The 15557-nt window shown below is 33.0% G+C and overlaps 1 protein-coding gene across 9 annotated transcripts in view; it reads left to right on the forward strand.

Moving 5' to 3' along the window:
• The window catches only part of PPP2R5A (protein phosphatase 2 regulatory subunit B'alpha), an 80286-nt gene that overhangs the window by 17066 nt on the left and 47663 nt on the right, over nucleotides 1-15557 (forward strand). For 2 of the 9 annotated variants that reach the window (XR_012489092.1, XM_074309107.1), the window contains exon 1: nucleotides 15353-15540. The exons of 5 other annotated variants lie outside the window; for them this stretch is intronic. Coding sequence is in view for 1 of the 4 variants with exons in the window: in XM_074309112.1 (XP_074165213.1) it covers nucleotides 15471-15540 (70 nt within the window). In the remaining 3 variants the exon portion in view is untranslated. Of the gene's footprint in view, nucleotides 1-6070; nucleotides 6125-15344; nucleotides 15541-15557 lie in introns of those variants that run through there. 2 more of the 9 variants (XM_074309109.1, XM_074309112.1) reach the window with 2 other exon arrangements.

The raw sequence follows: 15557 nt of genomic DNA on the forward strand, positions 1-15557 counted from the left end.
AACATGTGCAGGGATTATTTAACTAAATAATCCAATCTTTAGTCTATCTCTGTAAGAAGCTCATTTTGCTAAAATGATTTCTAAAATGGATTTTGGTGTTTTATGGGGAAAATGTAAGTATTTAGTAAATCTGTTATCACAAAAGTAAGCAAATGTTTAAAAAATATGGGGCCTGAAAAGCACCACCACTTTGGATTTGTATGGCACTTAACTTTTTTCCAAAACATTTGTGGTTTCACTTGAGTCTCCCAATGACCCTAAGTAATAAAATTGACAGACTTTTAAACTTTATATGGCAATAATATACAATTTTTTTTCTTTATTTGAATTTACTTCAGAGCAAGGTATAATTTTCCAGAAAAAATTTTTCCTTCTTATCTCCAACCTGAGTAAGGAGCCACTTTTCCAATGTATTGCAGACATATTATCAAATTTGTTGGGACTTCAGCCTTGAGTAGGTGTGAAAACGTGTAAAACAAAATGTCTATATTAATAATAGTTGTAACTTGCTGTAAGGCTGGGGGTTCTTAACCTTTTGTGGGTCATGGAACCCTCAGGATAATGTTAAGTGATTGAATGAAATGTTCAGTTTTAGTTAGATGCTAGTGAAAATAAAGCTGTAATTTCCCCCAGTCCCCTGAAATTTAACCAGGGACTTGTGGTTAAGAACACTTGCTTTAAACTTGTTTTAAAACTTCAGTTTTCACAAAAGATAACTTAGGAAATGATTTGCTTTTCAAAAGAATTTGAAAAAAATTTCTCATAACTTATTTACTAAATAAAGACTCAGATTTACCTAATTACTTAAACCTGGTTAATTTACATAGTTTTCCTGTACTTCAAAAATATAATTTGGATGTAAATTTAATTTTGATAAATCAACATTTGCCCAATACACATGCTACATTCTTTAGATGCATCTGTATAGAAATGAATAAGAATAAAAAGTAAGCTCACAAAAATATGGAAGCCACAGGTAAGTGTAGCACTTTCTTTGGTATAGACTAAAGAAAAAAGCTGACAAAATTTATAAAAGTCATGGTGACTTAGCACTTGGAAGTATAAAAGACATTCAGTAAGTTGACTGATAGAATAAGAAATTGGAGACTGGAGGGTCATTTGCCTTGGTGGGAGTTGGGGATAAAACACCCATCTAACTATCATAGAAATATTCCAGAAAATGCATTCTTCCAAGACTAAAATTCTTCTTATCTGAAATCTGGAAGTTTCTTAGAATTTTGTTGGCAAAAATACAACCCTTCCTTTCCTCCAATTTTTTTCTGAAGTTTTATACAGTCTATAAATCTTAGTTTTATTTCATCTAAATTATTCATTTAAATTGCTGCAATGTGTTGAATATAGGAATGTATATTTTGTTGATTTTTAAAAAAAGTTTATAAATGTATATATATATATATATATATACACACACATATTTACACATGCATTTAGTTTGTTCATATTAGAAACTTGTTCTTGAAGATCTATCATATATCCTTAGAACACAGTGATTTTTATTTCTTAGAATATGCATGTAAGAGCAATTCCTAAATATAGTATCCATTGCTAGTCCTTACAATACAGACTTTTCTATTTAAGCCTTTCAGCCTTGTATTTGCCTATTTAGGATCAAATTTCTCTTTTTCCAGTTCATTGCTCTTTCTATTCCTTAATGAGAATTATGTTGTAAATGTCTAATTGAATAGAACAAATCACATTAGAAAACAAAAATTTATTTAGAGAAACATCAAGTTAGGCAGCTTGAGCAAGTGAGAGACTTCTTTCCTTTCTCTCTAAGTGTTTTTTTTTTTCTCCCCTACCCCCCTAAGGGTTTCAATGTCACCTCAAACAAGTTGTCTTTGAACTTCAGTTCCTTTTTCTTTTTTAAAATTTTTTCCCCCTGAGGCAATTGGGTTTAAGTGACTTGCCCAGGATCACACAGCTAGGAAGTATTAATTGTCTAAGATCAAATTTGAACTCAGATCCTCCTGACTTCAGGGCTGATGCTCTATCCACTGTGCCACCTAGCTGCCCCTTAGTTCCTTTTTCTAAAATTTATCAATATTTTACTCACCCACCCTCATCTTACCATAAAAGCTAATGTAATTAATTGAAGCACTGTCATTTTGGAATTGAAAGTATTGCTTAGTAACAAGATTGGCTTTGATTAAGAATAATTGAGATGTTTGTGGAATTATACTTAACTTTTATTACCTTTAAAATCATTTTCAAATGTATGAGAGAGACCAGTTTCATTATTTCATTTAAAGATTAACTTAAGTCCACAACTGAACTATTTTTCCTATTGATCTTAGTCTCTTTTGACACCTATGCCATTTTTTTGTTCTCGGTGATTATAATATATTTTGCTGTTTTTCTTACTTTTACTATTCTCTTCCAAACTTCTCTTACTCCATGTGGCTTATTAGCTTCTTATATGCTAGTTTTTGAAATAGAGACTTTTTGTTAGCCCTCAGCTTTGAAGTGGTGGAAATGATCCCAACCTTTGTTATTATTTTTTTCCTCTTCTACTACTTATCAGGGTTTAAGAAAAAAAGAAAATCCAACTTTTTTTTTTTTTTTTTTCCATTTGGCAGTTATGCTAGTTATTTTTAGCTCATGAGATTTGGTAAAGTCAGGGCTAGGACAGACCAGATGGTAGAATCTCAACTGACTTAAGCTTTTTTTTTTTTAAACTATGTAAGGTGCAGTGATGGAACTAGTTGGTTTTTTTCCTTTTTGTTTTTGTTTTTTGGTCACATATTCAAACAATTTTAACATTGCAAATTTATCTGTATCATTACCCAACAAAAGCCTGCAGCACACTAAGTGTTAAACACATACGTTTCTATTATGGAACTTAGCTATTGTATAATACAAATACATAAAACTTTTGGTTACTCCTCCCCACATATCTTCACATCTCATTTAATTCAAACTAGCAGGATAAAGAAGATAGAGCAAACAGAAACCAGACCCAGGACTCATTTCATATACTATACTAAAGGAATTTAAACAACAAAAACTCACCATCAATGTTCGTTTCTATGAGTTTTTGAAATGTCCTCCTACTGTATTTTTGTCACATCATCACCACATTTATTTAAAAAAAAAATTTTTTTTTAAAGAAGATATGAGACCTAGAATCTATTCCCTCTAGTTACATGGTTTGCTTTGTTGCTCTTTTACTATATTATTGTTTTTTCATTAATATATTGGAGTTTACATTTGGCTTCCTTACTTTGACTGAAAGATCCTTAGTTTCATCTTTTTGGACATTTGTTCCACCAATATTCCATCTGATACAAATGATATGCCTCAATCCCCTCAACTTCAAAGAAAGTAGAAACCAGCTTTTCTACTCTTGCTTCATATAATTCTTATTAGAATGTTCTGCAACACATTTTGACCTGCTAGATATAGCAAGGAATTCATATACTGTTACCATTAGTTGATGTAACCTAAACAAATTGGATATTTTGTTTATAAAATTATGTCTCAGTAGTTTTATCAATTTTTACCCTGACATCCCAAAGTTTTTTCAATCTTTTCATTGTTTTTAGTGCTGTTGTATCCCTAAAAGATCTTTAGTCATGGTCTGAATAAAAAACACTTTGGAAAAAAAGCCAATGAACACCAATAAGTTTTAGTGTTTAAAACCAAAATTCTACTGAAGTCATTTCCTGCATCCCGTTGTGATGTGATGAGAACATAGAGTTCTGAAAAGTCTATGACAACAGAGAGCTTCATCACCATGACATTAAAGAACTTTTCACCTCAAAAACTCTGTTAATAGGTGTATCTCTACTGAAATTACTATTCTTGAGTTAAAGTTGAGCACTAATATTAAGAAAATGAAGTCCAGGTTAATGTTACTCAAGCACAGATTAATTAATTAATTGATTGATTAATTAATTAATTAAAATTCCTGAGGCTGGGGTTAAGTGACTTGCCCAGAGTCACACAGCTAGGAAGTGTTAAGTGTCTGAGATCATATTTGAACTCGGGTCCTCCTGAATTCAGGGCTGGTGCTCTATCCACTGCGCCACTAGCTGCCCCCTCAAGTACAGATTTAAAGTAAGAGATTGTTGACTCTCCGATTCTCTGAGATGTATGACATGTGATATTGATTAAAAATTTTATTTCATTGTGGCTAAAAAGGAATTTGCTACCTTTGTTAGGAAAATAATTTATTTCTATTGTGGTAACTTTGATACTGAATGTGTACTACACATTTGTAATTAGGCAGTCTAGAGAAGTATGCACAGATTTGTCAAATTTAAAGTGAATTCTTTGTCAGAATGTTCTTGAGAACAGAGTTAAAATATATAATCACTTGTAAGTTCACCATTATGTAACAAGAGAACTGAGTGCTTTTTCTCTTAAGTTTTATGTGACAAGCTAGGCTTATGCAAAATGGGCTTTACTTGTCTGTGCAGGATACAGACTAATAAGCAGTTTCAAGCCTACTCATTATACATATCTTTTGAACTCTTTTCTGAAGGAAATAATGTAATAATTCACATGTATTTTGGGGTGAGAGGGAAATCAAGTAGAATTTTAAAGACTTTCTTATTTTTCCAAAGATAAACAACTTTCATGAAGGTTTTTATTTTTGTTTTTATAGCTGAGAAATGATATATTCACAGAATCAAAATCATGGTTCTGTTACTGACTTGGATACTTAAGGTGAATAAAGAATTCCTTGGGAACAAACTCCTCCTGGTGGAATGATGCTGTTAGTTGCATCCACACCAGCATTACGAGTATGCTTTATTGTTTCGTATATAATTTGAAAACTGATTCAGTAATTTATTTTACTTGTCAATAAAAATTTATTTTCTTATTTAATAAAAATAGGCTTCTTTCAAGATCTATGGAAAAGAACATTTTAAATTTGTGAACTTAGGTACTCAAAAACTTTTGCCTTAGGTAATAAACAGACTGATCCAGAGATCTACTTTTAGAGATTAGCTAAGATATTAAATTTTTATGCTAACTTTTTTTCTTAGCATGTATCTATGGCGGTATCCTATAGTACTAGAAATACACAACATAGGAATAATAAATCTCTGTTTAAATTATGTCATAGTATTGTTTTTAATATGAAGCAAAGATTGAATTGTAAGGATAATTCTAAAACTCTTCTTTCCTAATCAAAAGAAAGATTAAATTATTATTTAAAGTCCACTTCATTCTTGTCTTTAAACTGTATATGACAAATGTGTTCAGAACAGAGATGTTCTTATCCTTGAATTAGCAAAACAGGGTATTTCTTCTATTGACTGCATTATTATTATTATTAAGTTGGCTAATTGAAGTAATTTCTTAAAACATGGTATTTATTGTTTAATACGAAGAACATGTGTTCCAGCTAAAAGTAAAGTGTAATTTATAGCAGAATAGAGTCTGCTGTTTTTTCAGTTGCACTTTCAGGCTTTTCTTTTTGACCAAAGTGAGGGAAATTAGCTTTGCAATTTGATTTGAATTTCTTTCCCTTTTGAAACCATAATATGCTTGTTCTATATGTTTTTTAAAAATATAATCAGAGGTACAACATAAGCAAACTTATGAGTAAGGTCCTAGCATAGGATTATAGTTTTAAAGCTTCAAGGAACCTTAGAGGTCATCTAGTTTACCCCCTATTTTGGTGATGAGAATGAAACCTAAAAAATTAAACAATTTGCCTAAGGTCAAATAGGTAGTAAGTAGCAGAGCAAGGATTTCAACATAACTCCAATCCAGTATTCTTTTCATTGCCCTGATCTTTCCTCCACACCATGTTAAAAGCATGTGTACTTCTCAAATTTTACAGAATTGATTCTTTAGATTTGTAACATATTCAGTGTTTTTTTAAAAGAAAACTTTCTGGTTGATGTTCATATTTACTAAAATTGCAATTTTGTAAGTTGGAAACTATTTCCAACTGAATATGAAGTAGAGTGTAATTTTTACAGTCTTTTACAAAAATCTACCTGTGGGAAGTTTTATTCTTGTGAATAAAATTTATTTACTTAATTATATCTGAAATATCAGACTTTTAATCTACTATTGATCTTATCCTTTAAAGTTGCTGTTGGAATCATATCAGCATGAAAAGATCATTTGCATTTCCAACAATAATGTAAGTCAAATAGCTCTTTTTCTATGCTATAAGAATGAACGTGAGAAATAAATTTTACTGAGGGACTATAAAATAAAATATCTTAATTTTCCTCTTGGTTTTGGCCCCATATAATTTTTATTATTACATATCAATCTCTTTGTTTCATAAATATCCTTTGAAATCTTTTTGACTCAAAACTGTGGTTGGTATTTTATGTCTCTGTTTTAATCTTGATTTATTTTACTTATGTGTTTACTTTTTTTTCTTTTTGAAATAACCTGAATTTTACCACCAAAATGTTTTGTAAAAGAAGACATTATTCAGTTTTAAAATGAGAAATAAGACAGGTGTTGATGTTTTCACTGGGGTCACCTGACCAAGTCATTGAATTTAATCATCAATAACTATGAGTTTTGATTTGGAAAAACTGGATAGGTTAAGTTGTAGCTTTGACTGTCTTCTTGCAAAAATAACACAGTATAAGAACTCTAGGTAGTACCACAAAAAAAGTAAACTAAACAAATTAGAAAGAGATGAGATTCAGAGATATCTCCATTTTCTCTTCCTTACTCTACTACTTGAATTTTTGAGGTGGGTGGTAGTCTGTTGGTTGTCATGATTTATTCTAGTCTGATTATTTTTTCACTACAATTGTAGTTATTTGAGTAGAGATTGGATGGTCTCTTTCCAGAGATGTTCTTGGGGAGAGGAAAGGGAAGATTCTCTGCTTTAGCCTAAGGATAGATTAGGTAATTTCTAAGGACTCTTTTAACTCTTAAGATTCTTCTATGTGAAAAGCTACCACTAACAGGGCATGCTTGTGTGCCTGAGAGCAAGCACGCGTGCACACACACACACACACACACACACACACACACACACACACACACATCAAGAGACATCCATGAAAGAAGCTAGAGACTCTTAGGGTAGATTATGAGGGACAGCAGTGTCCCATATATGGGAATGTGGAATATGGGAGATAGCATGTCAAGGTCTGAGAAAAGCACATAGACCTATTTGAGTAGAACATATTGTGTAAAATAAGTCTAGAAATGGAGCCAAATTGTGAATGACTTTAAATTATAAAGGCCAAACTCAGGAATTTGTTTTGTTAATCAGGAAATATAAAGTGCCTACTCTGCACCAGGCACTATGCTAAGTGCTGGAGAATATAAAGAAAGGCAAACATTTCATCTCCTCAAGGAGTCCTAGAGGATAAATGGGGGAAACAAACAACCATGTACAAACAGGATAAATTGGAAATAGTCAAGAGAGGGAAGATGATATTAGTTTGGAGTACCACTAAAAATTGAACTGAGGAGTAATATTGAGAAACTTGTACTTCCTAAAGGAAGATTATTTTGGTAGCTATGTGGAAAATTGATTGAGAATGGAATAGGAATTGAGAAATTAGAGGAGGAGACCCATTTTGGTCACCTAGGGGAGAGGACCACAACTATAATAATCATGTGGTTAGGGAGAAGATGGATTGGATATGGAAGTAGTCTACAAGACCTGGACAAACTGATTCGATTTGGTGGGGACAAGAGGATGAAACAAGAGTTTATAAATAGGCAATTGGAAAAATAACAGATGAAGAGGTTTAGAGAATGGTGACATGCTTAGAAGTGGGTGAAGACCAGTTCCATTTTGAACATGAGTTTGAGATGCCTAGAGGCCATGCAAGTGGAAATATTCAGCAGGCAGTTAGTAATGCTAGACTGGAGCTCAAGAGAGAGACTAGCACTAGATAACTATCTAGATATGTGGATATGGTGATAGCATGGATCTTTGGTATCTATATCTGGGCATTATCTATGCAGAGGTGATAATTGAACCAGTTGGATCTGATAAAATCAGCCAGAAACAGAGCCTTGTGGAACAAGGCAAGTGATCTTTCAGATGCTCAGGTTTGATCTAGTCATTCCCCACCCCCTCCTTGGACTCAGTAAAAGGTGTTTCTCTATGCTCTTCAGGATTAATTATAAAACTCTTTATTTGGTGTTCAAACCTATTCCACCCTGCCCTCCCCGCCAACCTTGCCTAGCTGCTCCTTGAGCAAGAAGCTCTTAAGCATTTTTTCACAGTTATCCTGAATTTCTGGGATGCTCTCCCTCATCTCCAAAGACCCAACTACAGTCCTATCTTTTTTAGGAAGCCTTTTCCTATCTCTCTTGATACTAGTGCTTTCCCTGTTAATTATTTCCTATTTACCTTGTATATAGCTTGTTTTACAAATTATTTGTATATTATCTATCCCATTAGATTGTGAGCTCTCTTTATTTCTGATACATATTTTTTATTTATTTCAGTCCTACTTCTCATGAGCCCATTTGGGGCTTTCTTGTCAAAGATACTAGAGTAGTTTGTCATTTCCTCCTCCAGTTTATTTTACAGATGAGGAAACTGAGGCAAACAGGATTAAGTGACTTAACCTAGGGTCACACAGTTTCTTAGCCTAGATTTTAACTTTGGTAGTCCTGACTGGTGCTTTATCCACTGTGCTGTCTAGTTGCTCTCATCGATGGCATAGTAATGCTTAATGATTCCTCTTTTCCTCTCCTTCCTCACAGGCAACTAGAGTTAAAACTGGCCTAGGATCACATAGCTAATAAATATCAATTATTTGAGGCTGTATTTGAACTCAAGTCCTCTTGACTTCAGGGCTGGTGCACTGGGTTACCATCTGCCCCTTAATAATTATTTATTGACTTTTGATGGTTCTAAGAGATGAAAACTTGAGAAAAGGCTATTGGGATTTAACAGTAAAGAGATTATTGATAAACTTCAGAAAAGTTTATTTGATGAGATTGGGAACCATATTGTTGTAAATTGAGAGATATAAATGGGACGGGGAAAAAAGTGAAGATAAGTATAGATGACTTTTTCTTTTAACTTAAAAATAGAAATTTATTTATTTTATATATTCTTTTTCAAAAAAATTTCTAGTTCCAACTTTTTCCTTTCTCATCAAGAAGGCAAGCAATATATCAATTATACTTTGAAAATCATGCAAAGCATTTCCATGTTACTCATATTGGAGAAATAAAAGCAACAAAAGTAAAGTGAAAAAATTAGATTTTAATCTGTACTCTGAGTTTATCAGTTCTCTTTCACTGGAAGCCAATAGAATTTTTTATCATTATTGATTATTTTCTTAGATCATTATTGATTAGCCTAGCTAAATCTTTCACAGTCAATCTTTGTTACAATATTGCTATTAATGTGTACAGTGTTTTCCAAGTTGCATTAGTTCATCTAAGTCTTCTCAGAGTTTTGGATGACTTTTTCTACTTGTTTAGCTGGGAATGGGTGCAGTGACGGAGACTAATAGGATGGTAGGGGTCAAGTGAAGGATTTAAAAAAAAATTAATATTTTTAAGGATGAGAACAAGGAAACAGGGAATTTACCAGAAGGTGGGCAGAAATGAAAGATAAGAAGGAGGATGGTTGAAGAGATGGAATAGGATCAAAATCTGCTGCCTTTGTTAGAGACTGGAACAAAGTAACAAAGAATTGTTAGTGGGTATGTGGGATGACATCATTGAGGGGTTTTGTTAAGATAGGACAAGGAAGAAGGTTCTTGGGATGAATGTCATATTTTTTTTTTTTTTGGTAAAGTGAATGGTGAATGATAAACTAAAAGGAGAGAGTGTAAATGTGCTAGAGGAAACTAGAGAAAAGAAAGTGTGAAACAGTAGCTGTAGAAAGTTTGTAAAAAGTTAGCTAAGGATTAATAAAAATGAGGGGCCTAATTGAGATTACATAATTTATAGTGGGTTAGACTGCTACAATCTGTAGTGGATCTAGCACAGAATTATTAGGAAAAGATGGTCTTTGTAGCTTTGTAACTAAAAATCTACAATGTTATAATGTGGCCAATATGGCAACAGTGTAATAATAATTGGGGGAGGGGAGTTTCTTCTGGCAGAACAGTAGTCATTTCTTAGAATCTTAGGCCTTCTCTTATTTGAGTGAGTAGATCTACTTTTTCATGATTACTTTGTAATATAATTGTACTGATACTTTCTATTGCAGTTGAGAAAGCTTATTTTTACAGTTACTATTTCTAAAAGTAAAATATTAAATACATGGAAATAGGCTTCTTTCTTTTTTTTATAATTATAATTTTTTGACAGTACATATGCATGAGTAATTTTTTTTATAACATTATCCCTTGTATTAATTTTTCCAAATTTTCCCCTCCCTCCCTCCCTCTATTCCCTCCCCTAGATGACAGGCAATCCCATACATTTTACATATGTTACAGTATAATCTAGATACAATATATGTGTGTAAATCCAATTTTCTTGTTGCACGTTAAGAATTGGATTCTGAAGGTATAAGTAATCTGGGTAAGATAGACAGTAGTGCAAACAGTTTACATTCAATTCCCAGTGTTCCTTCTCTGGGTGTAGCTGTTTCTGTCCATCACTGATCAACTGGAAATAAGTTGGATCTTCTTTATGTTGAAGATATCCACTTCCATCAGAATACATCTTCATACAGCATTGTTGTTGAAGTGTACAGCGATCTTCTGCTTCTGTTCATTTCACTCAGCATCAGTTCATGTAAGTCTCTCCAAACCTTTCTGAATTCCTCCTGCTGGTCATTTCTTACAGAGCAATAATATTCCATAACCTTCATATATTATAATTTACCCAACCATTCTCCAATTGATGGACATCCATTCATCTTCCAGTTTCTAGCCACTACGAAAAGGGCTGCCACAAACATTTTGGCACATACAGGTCCCTTTCCCCTCTTTAGTATTTCTTTGGGATATAAGCCCAGTAGTAGAAATAGGCTTATTTCTTATTAGGAAATACTGAATTATTTCTTTCAGAGGCAATATGAAATAGTGAATAGTGTTAGATTGGGAATCATGAAGAAATAGGTTCAAATCCTGCCTTTCCTTAGACATTTAGGAACTATGTGATTGCTGTATTTCTGTTTGTTTATTTGTAAAGTGGAATTGGCCTCCATCTTGCTGCCCCTTAAATTCTTTTTCAACTCAAAATTCATGATCCTGTTACTTTAATCTCAAATTCTGTAAATCAATGGAAAAAAATATTTACTAGAAGAGATTAAGAGCTATTATGCAATTGGAATAATATCTTTTAACTATAGTAGAGCTGTATGTCAAGAAGAATGAATTTTTTTAATGTAGAAATTGAGGGATTTACTTAGTTATCCTATGTTTTCATGTATTTTATAATCCACATCAAATGCTATTTTTAAAAGGCTTTGCTATCTTGATATTGCCATTTGACCCATAGTTTGATTTTTTTTTTTTTAAAGGCCATTTTTCTGCTAAAGTGACAAGTAGGAAGTAATCTACCCTTGTGATTTATTCCTGCGGATTCAACTTAAAATTTTCTTTCTAAATCTATCCATCTCTCTCTAAGAATCTAGAACATATTTCTTGGGCCCCATTTTACTCTTTCGGGGGAAAAAAGATAATCTCTTTGTGGAATCTGGGATGTCTTACTGACTTTTTGCCTTTCTCTTTCTTCCTCCTTTTATTTCCCTGAATTTCAACTTTCTTTCATATTTAAATTTCTACTTAGTAGTCATTCCACTTAAAAATAAGTCATCTTTTGGAATATTGTTTCTAGTAAGTTAATATAAATATGTTAAATGAATTGTCATGATTTCTTAAAATGTTTGGTTTATTAGGTTTCAAAATGTTGCATTTAAGGGTTCCTATTCCACCTGAGTGGCAGCTAGGTAGTAGATAGCATTGGATATAGAGTGCTGGGCTGAAGTCTGACAGACTCATCTTCCTGAGTTCAAATCTAGTCTCAGACACTTATTATGTATGTGACCCTAGGCAAGTTACTTCCCTATTTGCTTCAGTTTCCTCATCTGTAAAATGAGCTAGAAAAGGAAAGGGCAAATCACTTCAATATATTTGTAAAGAATCAAACATGAAATAGGAAAACAACATCTTATTCCCCACCCTTCAACTCTAAGAAAGAATAAAGAGTATTTTCTATGGTTCCTATAGTTTTCTTAATAGTCAGTCTGGTCATCACAGCAAAGTTCTTATGCTCAAACAAAATTGGTATTTTTGGGAGAGGATACTGATGTCGCAGATGTGTTACTGTAATTGGACTGAAGGAAAAGGAACAGGATGAGAGGTAGCAGCAGAGCTGTCTGCTTGAGAGCAGATTGATGGGGGAAAAATAGAACAGGTCTTAGGGTAGTTCTGGGTCAAGTGTAAAAATTAGAGGATAGTGGTAGAGGAAGAGAGTAATATCTAGAAATTTGGATTTTTTATCTGGTGAATTATTTAATGAAATGTCAATTCCTGAAAGATTAATGAATCCTGAATACTTAAGAAATTTTTAAAAATATCCTAGTAGTAGGATATTTAACACTCAGTATGTGTACACTGAAGAAACTGGTATAGAAAAATTATAAGGTAGAAGGAGGTGGATAGCAGTTTACCTTTTTACTTGATCCAAATAACCTTGATTTCATTAAAACAACAATTGTTAGACTTCATTTTGTGAGATTTTATGGTTATGTGAAGTAGTTCAAGGGGTTCCTTGAGAAAAAAGGTTTATGAATGGATGGATACAGGAACCTAATTTGCTTTGTGGTCTGGGGTTGTGCACTGTGTATATTATATGTTCAGTCAGTGTTGCTAACTGCCAGCAATTGGTAGGAATGCAACATGTGACAAGAAGTTCACATCATTTTAATTTAGAATCAATCTTTGAGCAGATCATATAACAGAATATGTCCATTTGTATTTTTTCTTTTCCTATAAATATTTTTCTCACCAATACCTATGAATCACTGTGCTGACAATGAAAAAATCCTGAATTTGAGTCAAAGGATCTGGGTTTTAATTTCTTCATTACCATTACGTACTACTTTTGTTATGATCCTGAGAAAATAATTAGACTTACTTAATTTCCTCATCTGTAAAGTGAGGGAAATGAACCAAATCACCTCTGAGCTCTAAATCTATGAGCCCCCATTGTGGATGACTGAATGGAAGCGTTAATAGTCAAGATATATAACTACAAATATACACTAACTTAAGAGAACTAAATCCCAGACAAAAAAGCAACACAAATGTGAATGACCATAACAAGCTACAGTTTGGGTTTATTTCTACTGATCTCAGACCCCTTTCAATTCTCGAGATATTTGAGCTTTGAAATAATACTTTATATATCTGATTACATGTTGTAGCCTTCTGTAGCATATGTTTCTTGAGAGCATGAGCATTTGCATTTCTTTTCTTGTACCTCTCATATCAAATACAATGCTCTACATATGAGCTTTTAATTAAAAAAAATTTTTTGATTGGGTTGGACCAGGTCACAACTTACCTATCCCATCTATGTATTACTAATAGAGTTGCCTTAAGCTTTGAGTGTCTGAGTGACTTACCCATGATCATATAGTGTTAGAGGTGGAATATGAATATAGATCTTTCAGACTCTAAACCTGGTACACCATATACCAATCCACTTCTCAGTCCAAATAGTACTAGAACAAAAATTCTCTTCAGTATTCCCAATAAGTAGATATGTAACTTTCTATATAGACATGTAATGGAAGGGAATTCATTACTTCTCTCACATTCCGTTCTACTCTTTGATAACTCTAATAATTAGGAAAACAATGGACAGAATATTGAAGGATTTTTGGAATCCTGTTTCAAGCAATTGCTAGGTAGGTAATCTTGCTTAAGTCACATAACCTTTGTCTCAATTTCCTTGTCTGCAAAATGGCAATAATAACACCTACCTTATAGGATTGTCATGAGAATCAGAAGAATATCTGTAAAGCATGTTGCAAAATATTAGCTATTACAAGAAAATGTTCCTTAAATCAAGCCTGTTTACCTCTACAAATCCTTTCATCTTTGCCATAATAAATAATATTGTATAGCACAGGGCTAAGTACAGATCACTGGAAGTGTTACTACTAAGTTCTTTCTACCTTGACATTCACCTATTAATGACTACCATATAGATTCAATCATATAACTATAGACACGGAGAGATACTGCTAGGTCAAAGAGTACGCACAATTTTATAGCCTTTTGGGCATAGTTCCAAATTACTCTACAGAATGGTTGGATTATTTCACACAATGCATTAGTGTCACAGTTTTCCCACATATCTTTTCCTCCAATATATCTTTTCATGTCATTTTAGCCAATCTGAGAGATATGAAGTAATATATTAAAGTTGTCTTAATTTTCATTTCTTTAATCAATAGTGATTTAGAACATTAAAACTATGGATAAATTTGATATAGAGATTTTGTTAGAAATAATATTTAAAGCTTCAATAATTTTACTCCCTCTGTCTTTCTAACCTTCTCATACACTATACATCTTCCATTGAGACTAGACTGCTTGTTTTTCCCCAACACAAAGATTTAAAAATTTGCCTTCAAATCCCAACTCAGTTGCCATCTCTTACATTTTAATTCCACCAGCACTTTAAAAGTAACTGCTGTATACTTATATACTTAATATATTCTTAAGTACTAAGGATTGGAAGGGAAGTGTGTAGCAATAGAATGCTAGCCTCAGAGTTAAGAAGACCTGAGTTCAAAACCTTTATTTTAAACTTAGTAGTTGTGTGTAACCAAGAGTAAGTTTCTTTACTTAACTCTAAAATAAGAAGGGGGAAAGGAAGAAGCACTTAAAAGTGCCTACTTTTTTTCCAGGCACTGTGCTAAGTGCTTTACAAATATTATTCATCTGATCTCCACAACACTGGGAGGTACTTGCTATTGTTTCACAGTTGAGGAAACCAAGTCAGGTAGTGATTAGGTGATCTGCCCAGAATTATACAGCTTAGCTAGTAAATTATCTCAGGCTCAGATTTGAACTTGGATCTTCCCAATTCCAAGTCCAGCACTCTCCACTATACCACTTAATTAGAAATAATAATTCTTATAATAACACATTTTTTTTTTTTGAGGCTCAACTGAGATGTCATATAGAATATGGTTTTTTGCAGACTTTGAAGCATTATGGTAAATGTCAGTATCCTGAAAATAGGGAATTATGGCTGGAGAATTGAACTTGAGTTCAATATCAGGACTTGTGGCAATTTCAAATAATTGTAAGGTTGAAAGCATGAGTATTTTGATCATGAAGTGGAGTGGAGAATTGTGAGGACATGGGAGATGAATTGAGGGAACAAAGGTATTGAGATCATAAATGAAGCTGCTGAAGTCAACCAGGAAAATGACAAGGGAAAAGAGAGAGAGTAAAATTGTGAGCAAGGTGTTGGCTTTTGTAGGTCAGGAGATGACTGTGCCAATGAGCAAGTATTTTCTACCTTCTCTGTACTAGGTGCTGGAGATACAAATACTGAGAATGAAACTACTCTCAAGGAATTGTACAAAGAGAAGAAATACAAAATCCAAGCAAAGTAGTAAAATACAAGGTAGCTAGGGAGGGGAG

Source organism: Sminthopsis crassicaudata, chromosome 4 (genome assembly GCF_048593235.1).
Source record: "Sminthopsis crassicaudata isolate SCR6 chromosome 4, ASM4859323v1, whole genome shotgun sequence".
In the NCBI taxonomy this organism is placed as follows: Eukaryota; Metazoa; Chordata; class Mammalia; order Dasyuromorphia; family Dasyuridae; genus Sminthopsis; species Sminthopsis crassicaudata.